The 11033-nt window shown below is 43.0% G+C and overlaps 1 protein-coding gene across 3 annotated transcripts in view; it reads left to right on the top strand.

Moving 5' to 3' along the window:
- The window catches only part of ripor2 (RHO family interacting cell polarization regulator 2), a 42224-nt gene that overhangs the window by 3249 nt on the left and 27942 nt on the right, over window positions 1-11033 (top strand). The window contains exon 1 of one of the 3 annotated variants that reach the window (XM_017041224.2): window positions 337-728. The exons of 1 other annotated variant lie outside the window; for it this stretch is intronic. In XM_017041224.2, the coding sequence (XP_016896713.1) occupies window positions 635-728 (94 nt within the window). In that variant the 5' untranslated portion in view covers window positions 337-634. Of the gene's footprint in view, window positions 1-336; window positions 729-7838; window positions 8143-11033 lie in introns of those variants that run through there. One more of the 3 variants, XM_017041223.2, reaches the window with a different exon arrangement.

Below are 11033 nucleotides of genomic sequence, written 5' to 3'. Positions count from 1 at the left end.
TCCCCGCAGTGGGGCCGTGGGCACCGCCAGGCCTGTGCCAAAGACTAATCCATGCCAGAGGTGACATGAGCGAAGGAAAAGTGAGGCACACACACACACACACACACACACACACACATCTACAAACACACTCTAACACCTTTGCTGGCTCAAAATACAGAATCTAATTATTGCTAATCAGCAGGCACTGGTGCTGACTCACTGCAGAGACTCATACTGTGCATAATGGGCATTCACACACACACACACACACACACACACACACACTGACCCTGCCACCATGAGCACTTACTCATACAAGTGCCATTCAAAGAGCACACTCTCACTTCAGTTTTTACACAGGATGTTATGAAATCTGCACGGCTGGAACTTACTGAGAACACACTCTTTCACACACGCACACACACACACACACACACACTCCATGTTACACTCACACACTCCTGGTGCAGGCAGCTGACGCTCAGCTCAGTCCCAGTCCTCTCCTCTTCTCCAGTGAAGAGCCTGCTGGTGATCAGTCCTCACCAGGGTCGTCCATTTCTGTGCGGCTCAGTCGTTCATCTGCGCTGCTGTGGTTAGTCATCTGAGGAGGAGACAGGGAGACAGGGAGACAGGGAGACGGAGAGAGGCACTGATGGCTGTGACCGACGTTGCAGAGGATGACCTGGACCAGAGGCTGCGTGAAGAAGCGGAGGACGTCTTCTTCGGAGACGGTAGTCCTTTGCCAGGTCAGTGCTGGGGTGTGAGGTCAGGCGTGGGTTTACAGCTGGGCTGTGGCCCCACTGGCTTCTCTTCTTGGAGCTACTGTACGTAGGTGGCATCTGATAAACACTCGTGTTGGAAACAGCAAGATTAAGGTTTTTGGATGCTTTGGAATTAATTTTTTTTCATGCTGTGGCTGTAATTATCTGTGTGGTGAAATCTTGTGATTAGAAGTTGATGATTTTCTCACTGATGCCGGAGCTCTGAGCTGTTTGTGTTTTTTCAACTTTTAGCCTTTTCTGAAAGCGAAGGCAGCAGTGAACAGTGCGGTGTGGGCGTTGTTGTGTAACAGGCGCATGTTTTTAACCAAGAAACACCTCTACAATGTGTACTTTGTGTCAGTGTTTGTTATTTTTAAATGGATTCTATTCCAGCCCAGTTGAACCAGACTGATTATTATCTACAGGCAGAAAAGGACAGGTCTCGCATGTTATTATTAGGGAGAATTTTTTTTTTTCTTTGAAAAACAAACCAAAATGTGCTGTTTATGAATATTCATAGTGTTTGCTTTATTGAAGAATGGATAGAGTTTAATAATCAATTATGTTTATCTACTGCTTAATTAAAAAAATCATTACAAATAAACAGGCCTGAAACTGCACCAATAGCCACAGTGTTTTAAAGGAGAAATCCAACTATTTTCGTCAATGGCCACTATTGTCTAAGCCAAGGGTCTCAGACTCAAACGTGAGGATATTCTCTGTTATTGCATCATTTGATGTGTGATGTATGTTAATGCTCTCCATGACCCACTTCTCACTCAAATACGTAAAACCACACAGATCTCGGCAGCCAATCAGCCAATCAGAGGCTGAGATTCACACAGAGAGTGGCCAACAGGCAGGACTGGGTTTATTCATAGACACGACTGAATGATGCTGGATGTGGAGCACAGATAGTTTCTGTTCTAATTAGCCTTTTGGGTATTACAGAAAAAACTCGACAGTGTGTTTCTTGTTGAATTCTTTATTATTATCAATGTGACTAATTTACTTTACTATTGGTATTTGGTTTAGCTCTGTGTAGCAGTTTAAAAACATTGACACCATAATGTTTCCACGTCAAGTTTTTTATATATTATTTTCAAGGATAGGTAAAGCAGAAGAAAACCTATAGGTCAAATCAATGTTTTCCCACTAAATTCAATGGGAATTCATCCAGTAGTTGCTGTGTGCTGATACACTGTGTGACATTGCCATTGGTTTGGTGTGGGTGCATGAAGGCTAGGCTACAAGAACGCTGGAGCTGAATCATGTGATGTAATGAACATCATATTCAGTTTTAGGCAGTGCAAACTTAACCTGCAGTCAAACTGAGTTCACACTCCTGACATGTCACCTCTGCCTTGACAGCAGCTATGTATTTACAGCGCAGACTGCACACGTGTTTCCCCATTCCATAGTCATGTCTGTATACACAATGACTAGGTGTCATGTTGTATCACCTGTCACTGTCATGTCATTGTTATGTAGTGATGTGTGTAGTAGGACGTACGCTGTTGTACTGAAGAATTCCCCTCCAGGGACAACTAATGTTACGTCATTAGCTTAGCTGAGAACAACAAACTGAGTTATGACTTTGACTTGTCAACAGACATGTAAGAACACCTGAAGAGAGTAGGCAGACACACGTACTGTGCTTCGTGTGTCCTCATCACTCACTGACTCTAATATATTAAGGTAACTCAAAGTAGTCGTGGCCATAGAGTACTTGAAGGTGGTGTGGAACATTTAAACGACGGTGAGAGAACTGGGGGTTCATGAGGTCCACTGACACAGTGTTTGGCTTTCTTCTCCAGGCAGACGCCTGCCTTTATTTAAAGAAATAGACCAAAAATAAACACAGTGTCTTCTTTAACACCTCCCCCCTGTGAGTAACTCAAATATCCAGATTTTTGTCTGTTTCTTTATTCCTGCGGTCAAAGGCAGAAAGAGAGCGGTGCGCTGCAGCAGCAGTGGCTTCAATGACAGTGAAAATACAGTTGAGAGTGGGATGGCTGGTGTTTGGTGTCTAAATAAACCAATGTTTGACTAACTGGGTCAGGCAGAAAGAGCTACTCTGACTCCTGAAGCTGGACGTCTTACATGTCAGCCGTTTGTCATAGGAAACATATGTGCTGTCACACAGGAATGCTTCACATTGTTCTTCCTTCTTGTGTAATAGGAAGCGTTTCCACTCCTCCCTCCACTGCCCATCACATGACAAAACCACTAATTGCTAGGCTTTTTTTGGTTGTGTTTCCATGAACCCAAGATGTTGCAATGGCCTGTCAATCAGAGTTCAGAGAAACTACCGCCACCGACAAAGATGATGTTGAGATGCATAATTAAAAGAATCCTGCAGAGTTAAAGGGTCGGCGTTTTGTAAATGAGTGAGGTGAGGGAGATTAGTGTGTTCAAACCAAACCCTAATTTAAGGCTTTACTCCAGACGTTTGTTTTTCTTTGATGTTCTTAGGGTTTCAACACGAGTAAACAAATACCAGCAGTTATGTAAAGACCTGACATCACATGACCCTTCCTGGTTAAAGAACATTCCACAGGTAATCTAGAAACGTGTACTGAGCTGAAGTAAAAGAGGACAGTGCCATTATGTTACTAGCAACAAGCTATAAATGAAGTGTGATGTGTAGAATTGGCTGTATGTCTACTCAGTAAACTGGCTCATTGGATGTATTAGTCATGAATGCTTCCTGTTTGAAAAACACAGGAGGGAATTATGGGCCATGCATTGGTGTAATATCATCCAACATGGAGTCAAAGCACAGGGGCTGATGGGCCACACAACACTAATCATCAGTTCTGATGGAGTAGTTCTTATTCTACTACCGTGGTGATAACATGTTGTCTGTCTCAACTGTGAATCCCCAGCCTTTAGCTCTGGCCTTGGGGGTGTAATGGGGGCGTACCTCACCACTAGCACCCCTGCAGGCCACCAGCTTAATATACAGAGCTGCAAGACTAGAAGCGGTGTCAGATTTCACAAATCCTCTACGTCTCCTTTTCCTCTTCAGCCTCTTGTCTGTACATGTCTTGAACAGCTAACCCCAGGCAACACTATCCCCCATCTGAGCCCGACACGGTGCCCACTGAGGCCCATAATCACCGAGATCGTTCCCGCTTCACTGAGATGATTCTTATCTGTACAGGAAATCCTGTGACGGCTCAGTGTTACTGTATCCAAGTCATACAGCAAACAGTGATGTCAAAATAACATCCCTGATGAATCCACGTCTTTAACGGACTGGTCTGCTGCTGGGATGAGCTCACACACTGACTCTCCACCCTCTCACACAGTACACCTCCACAGACCACAGACTGTCTATGGTGACTGAACATACAGACGGTGCAGCGTGTTGGTCTGTATGTCAGTGGTCACTCTGTGTTGGGATTAGTTCTGACCTGAGGGGACCTGCTGCGGCTGACTCCCCTCTGCCTCAGTCTGACCGTTGGCTCCACTGACCTACTTCAGTCCAGGACTAAAACTATTATTTTCATCAGATTTCCTCGAGAGATGGAAGGCATAGACAACAAGGGGAGAAAGAAAGAAAAAAAAAAACAAAGACAAGAATTTCTCAAACAGGTTCACTTTTACTGTACTATGACTTTCCCTTGTGGTTGCCATGACAGTCTGTCCTACTGTTAACACAGGGCAGACCAGGTTTGTCCTCAGTGGTTTACAACCTCACCTCCTCACAATGAGGTAAACCTGTTTAAAACAAGGAGCAGAGACCACCCAGGGAGGGTGGCCATCTTTCAGAAATGAAAATAAGGGATGTTCACCACAGCTCCATGCTGTGCCATGCTATATAAATGTAAGTTATTATTACTATGACCAACCACAGGCCTGACTCCTGGGGGGGGGGAGTGAGCTGCCTGGTGGGTGAGTTGGGTTTTTCTTCCCTCTGGACGACCGGCCACACGTGTGTTGTTTCTAGTAAACAGTGTGTGAAGGGAGTATTCAGTAGTACTGCAAATTAACAATATCTATATGTTATAACCAGGTCCTCCAGTAATATCTTTTTGACTTACTGTCGTTTGGTAGCAATATAGTGACTAGCATATAAGCTATTTCTTGATTGTAGCACTGGCTAGTTTGAACTAACTCTTTTTGCTAATAACTTTTCTCCTAAAAGATTCTGACATTTACAATAACACGCCCTGAGGAGGGCAGTAGTTGCTATCGGTAAATACACAACTGGACTTGAGCATTTACTTTAAACCAAGTTTGGTATTTAAGGCTAGTCAAGTCTAACAATCCCAGAAGCTTCACAGCAGAGAGCTGAAACCTGAGAGGAGGCGTCACTCAGCGGTTTTCCCTGGTATTTTAGTGCATCACTCTCACTCTTGCACACAAACACACACAAATATTCACACACCGTCAGCTGTGCCTGTACATCCTTCAGCCTTGACCTTTCTGCCCTCCAGTCATGTGGCCTTTCTGACTCATCCCTCCACAGCAGTCAGACGTGGACGGACAGGAGAGGAAAATGTGGCGAGAAATAGGAAAGTCAAGTCAAACGTAGACTCAGCGTGAGCGGCGTGCTGTAAAACTGTCTGTGTTTCCATGCCGCGCTACACATGGAGCAGGAGGTCTGTAGTGGGGGCCAACAGCAGTTATGGACAGTACAGGGGCAAAAGCATCGGTCTGCGTGGAGGTCAGTGGTTGAAGGTCCAGTTTAAGTCTTCTGTGCATCCGTGAATGCAGGACACATGTATACTCAGCTGAAAATACTTGTTTTTGTAAACCCACCTCCAAGTGACTTTTCTACTACAGTTCATCTTCAGAATTGTAGTTCTGTAGTGGGATTAATCTTTAATTATACCCTGATATTTGACAATACCAACTTAAATATTCCTAACGTTTTAGATCACAGATTTGTTTCTTTTTTAGAAATGAATTATTTTCTTAATCAATCCTCTTGATGTTTTTTTAATGTGATTTTGTTCATGAGACTGTATTTCTGCCAAATCCTTCAAACGTCATGATCATAGTCGATGATGCAAATCAAACCACAGGGCAATTATGTGTTGCTGTGATTCTGATTGGCAATGTCTGAAAATAGTCACACCTGTACAGTAAGACAAAGTCTTTGTGTAAATGGTCTTTTCTTGGCTATTGTGTTTCTGCGCTTGTGTGTGTGTGTGTGTGTGTGTGCGCGCGCATGTGTTTGTAGCACTACAGTATATATAGCCGCCAGTCAGGGGGCTGTTGATGACAGCCATAATTACAGGCTGAGCTGTTCAGCAGCTGAGAGTCCAGAAAGAGCAATGCTTGTGTGCGTGCACGCAAGTGTGTGTGTGTGTGTATGTGTGTGCGTGTGTGTGTGTGTGTGTTAATATTAGCTGAGGGGCTTATGTAAACCCTGCAGAGTTCCCTGATGTGGGATTTCATCATAAAATGTCCAAGTTTGACTCCACACAGGCCACTGAGCTGCTGAGCATCGCAGCAAATCAGCTTAGCTTTGAGGAAAACCAATTATCAGCAGAATATTTTTGTTCCTTCTTCAGACAAATGCTAGTTCATTCCAAGAGGATTTTCTTCTCCTTTTAATCCAATTTTGCACCTGCAAGTTAGGCTAACTTTTCACAATTCTTTGCTGTCTTTTAGCTTGTCCTGGAATCATGCAGTTATCCTTCACATTTTCTGTTTGTGGTTTTTATGTGGCATTGTAATTTTTCATATGGAAGTACCATCTAATCCTTGATACCAAATGTCCCACGGCCCAGACTAAGACTTGGTGGTTCTGGTGTATGAATGTAAAGTATAGTAGACTTATATTTCAGTGCAGCACGTTGTGTTGTAAAGTGTAGCAGTCTCCAACCTTTCCTTGTGCAAACTGATTTTAAATGCATAGGAGAACTGTCCCAAAGGATCCCTGGATGGCCTGCGTTTAATTACATGGCCAATCTAACAATAACATTGGTTTTACAATTTAACATTGATTTTATGCGATGCAATGCATTTCAGTGGATTCAATTTAAATGCATTACTGGAAAAGAACTGCTGTTTTGTGTTGGTGTTGTATGAAGGTCACAATTTTACTGCACTATCCTGTAGTTATAATACAGACAAATATATTCCAATCCAGTTCGTAATTCATCCATAGTACAATGTCGTCCTCCTATAATAAACAGCTGATGGATTAAACGTGACAGGTCGCTCCCTGCTTCCTCTGCTCTGTGGCAGTGCGAGCTGAATTGGATTTGTATGGACTCCGTAGAACAGCCTATCCACTTATGAAGGGCAATTATACTGGTAGGAGCTCTTCAACACCAGTCACTCTTCATAACTCGCCCCACAGAACTGTGGTGCCAGCAGCGCTCAAATGGCTGCACCTGTCTGCTGCTCTGGAGACGGAGGTGTTTTTTTCGTGGTTCTCACTGTTGTACCCTCGTTCCTTTGTTGCTTTCTGCTCAGGAGTGCATTTATTGTAGAGCCACTTCAGGTTTAATAAATGGTGGAGGGAGTTTTAGAGAAAAGAAATCACTTTCACCTTCTGTGGTTGTTCAGTTTGTCACAATATTATTTTTCACTCACATAAATTGCTTTGTTTGGGTTAAGCTTGTAATTCTAGTTCTGAAATTGGTCTCAAAGTTTTAGCTTTCACGTAGTGACACCACAGGTAACGTCAGCCTTCAGTCTGTTACAGCAGCTCCTGCTAACATTTAACACTATTATCCTGTGATAAATGAGAATGCATTTTCTAAAATATAATATATATGGGGTTTTTTATATGTTTGCAAGATTTTTGGAGAGAAATACTGAGTTAAACTCCACACATTGTGTCCTTCCTCTGTGATTCCTTGCTGACCATCCGAACGTGTTGTAATTGCTAACATTCATTTAAATGCAGTGCGTCTTCTAGCCTGAATGCCCGTGAACCTTTTGTGGTGACACACAAAGAGAGACGGGACAGGACTCACACTCCAACATTAATTCATGCTCCCAGCCGCTGCGTGCAAGGGCTTCCACGTGCACGCGCACTGGCTGTGGCGAGAGTTGGGTGTGAAAACAAAAACACAGAGGCCCCGCCCCTCCTGCCATTTCATTGGCTGGCCATTGTTTGGGAGGAGCGCATGAATACAAACTGGCAGCAGTATGAGTGAGTGGGCTGTTAGTGTCTACGGTGGACAGCGACGTTCCCACACACACCGAGCTAACGTCGAGGGAAGACAACTGCTCCAGACTGTCGATTGAATCACTTCAGGTCTCAGACGTGCGTTTTTATTTTATATTTGAACAGTAAACAGCAGCAGGATAAAGACGCGGTACGCGCTTTTCTCGTTTTTGGTCCATTTTACGTATGGATGGAGAGGCGCAGGTAGACGGACCGAGAGCCCGCTGAGTGAGGAGACACTTTGTGTGAAGTTTTGGAGAGGTGAGTCCAAAAAAGTCAAATACAGTTTTATTTTTAAAGAAACTTTAGAAGACTTTTAACTGACGGAGGAGAGAGCGTGTTCTCCGGGACAGTGGGTTAGTGCAGCGGCTGTCCGGTACTAGCCGGTTACGCGGACTTTCTTCTGTTTGTATTTGAGTGTGAAAGATGGGGGATAAATCCGCACAACCTCCCATAGACCCAGTTTAATATCACCCAGGATTAGTAGTACATTAAGCTCTGAATCACACGCAGATCTGTCAATATATAAAAAAACATGTAAATGAATAATTCACTGTAAAATGTCCGCGGTCTTGTTGTTGTAAACTGTTTTATTTAGCAGTGGCTTATTTTGACACATGATGTTCTGAGAGTTCCGTCTGCAGTCATGACTTGACTGCTGTTCTAAGTGTGAATATGAGCTAAATTTTCTGTCAGGTGTTGGTGTACGTCTATAAACTGTATATACACTTACTAAAATGGCAGCTGATTGAAACATCAGGCATATTTTGACCCATTTTATGGTATTGATTATCTTTATTATCTCAATCGTATTGTGAGTTAACCCTTCCTCCTAAAATTATAATAAAAAAAAACCACTGGTACACACAGGTACCTTCTATGTAACAAAATTAATGATTTTTAATGTAGTTTTAGGAGGAAAACTGACAGTCTGTGAAACTAGGCAACTAGGCAAGACCTTATACTATAAATAAAGTAGGTTTGAAGTAGCTTTGATTCCATTCTTGCCTGTCTCCTTCTTCCATGACTTCATTTTACAGGCATAGTTTAGCAACCAGATAGCTGTGTACTGTACTCTGGTGACTCCTACAGTGGTGCTGCCACCTGTACCAAAGAAAATAATCACAGCAGCAGCTGATGTACTAGAGGAACATCATGTGAACCAAGTAAGCTCCATTAGTCTGTGCCAGCTGTCCGTCTCCAGACTGGTCTGTTCATAATTTCCTAGGCTTTAAAATAAAACCCCACCAACCTGGACATGGATTAAAGTCCTGATTTATGGTCTTCTCCCGCCACAGGTCCACTGCACACTGTGCTGATCCAATTTTATTCAGCTTTATTCACTGCCAGTTGATCAAACGTACGACTTTGGTCCTTCAGTTCTGAGCCACGTCCACTGCACAGAACACTAAATAAATCCATATTCAGTTTCCAGCCACACTGTTTTCCCAGGTGACCGTGCTGTTGTCGGAGTGGAAGAGAAAGCTGTTCTTCCTAATGGTGAAACGGTCTTCCAGTGCTGCGCCACACTGACTTTGATATGGTTAAGTGGAAGTGCTTTGCTTTCCTGCCAGCCTGTTCTGAAGGGGGCTGCAGATGTGTTTGGCTGTTTGTGCCGAGCCAAGAAACGCTGCAGGGATGGAGAGCATGCAGCGCTTGTTCCCGGACTCTGGCACACTGGACCTCCATCACCTGCTTCCCACTTTTCCTCAGTCAGCTTTTCATTCCCAGCATTGACTTTCCTGCTTGGAGATTTTTTATTTACCCTGTTTCCCTTTTGTTTTTGTTATTCTCCACCTCTACGACTTCCACTTTCCCTGTTTCTCACAAGCAGGGACAAGCACACACACACAACACACACAGACTCATTTCTTTCAAAGACTCATTTCAGGAGTTACGACTGTGTGGTTTGGAAAGAATCCAAATGCTCCCTTGTTTATTTGTGTTTTTTTCCCCCCCAAATACACCGACAGGATGCTGTATTGTTGACGTCAAATGGTTTTGATGTTTTTTTTTTAATTGATGTCAGCGTAACCTGAGCTATACTTGCAGTTTATGATAAATCTGCCTATTGATTATTTACCTAACCCAGTTCAGATGTCTACTCTGTTTTCTGCAGTCAACGTTGATGTTAGCAGAAAGTGCTGCTAAATAATGCAGTTGTTTTTTTTATGAGGATGAAAAAATGCAAAGTAGCTTGTAAGTATTTCTGCTTGAGGAAGGCAAACAATTAGCAAATCAGCATGTGTTTTAATGGCTGAAGTGAAAACCTGATCTTAATCTCTCTGATCGTTTTACTAATGACTTCATGCAAACTAACTGAGTGTGGGTTCAGGCAGGTTAGATGAAAGCTGATACATCCAGGTTTGGTCCAATCACCTCAAAAGATTGACCTGACATTTGTTGCATGCACACCTTATCAATTAGACCTCTGCAACTGAGCTCTCACACAAACAGAGAGGGAAGAACCACGCAGATATGGATGACATATCTATCAAGGTAATTAATAATTTTATCAGTATAATTTGATAATGTTGTGTAATTTTATATCATTAATTTTGACCTCATCAATAATCTTCCGGATTACAAAGCTTAGAAGAATTAAAAACCCAGAGCTGTCACTTTTAACCTGTAGTTGGAATATGTGTGCAAAAAATTCATATTAAGGAATGTCTAACTTTTTTTTTAGCTGGCACGGCAGAAGGTTCTATATCAAGTCCAGAAAATCTGAGCAGCATTTCATCTTCACAATGTTTCTGTCCATACGATGAGTTGATTTATCTGAACATCTCTTTAAAACCAAAGACGGCCTCTAACAGATGTAGCTTATGAAAGGCATAATATCTTGACCCGCCAAAGCAGCCATGACAAGTTCATCAATGCTTTTAGAATACATTACCCTCTCACATGCGAGCACTTGACCTTTCCCTTCACTCACAAACACCCACTCATCATTTTGAGGATTATTGCTGGCTTGTTTGCTGGACGTGGGTGGCAGTTTGTTCACTGCATGCTGCTCTTGTACTTATGTTTTTCCATCTGTGAGCATATGTGCTGGTTTAGGGGGTAAATGTTGGCCTTGCATTCTTCCAGCAGGAGTGTCTCTGTCAGGTTTTCACAGCTGATAGTTATTTCTGAAACCATGGAGGCTG

Source organism: Cynoglossus semilaevis, chromosome 18, assembly GCF_000523025.1.
Source record: "Cynoglossus semilaevis isolate Cse_v1.0 chromosome 18, Cse_v1.0, whole genome shotgun sequence".
Taxonomy (NCBI): Eukaryota; Metazoa; Chordata; class Actinopteri; order Pleuronectiformes; family Cynoglossidae; genus Cynoglossus; species Cynoglossus semilaevis.
The sequence above is the reverse complement of the archived record's forward strand: the minus strand, read 5'-3'. Positions and strand labels throughout refer to the sequence as shown.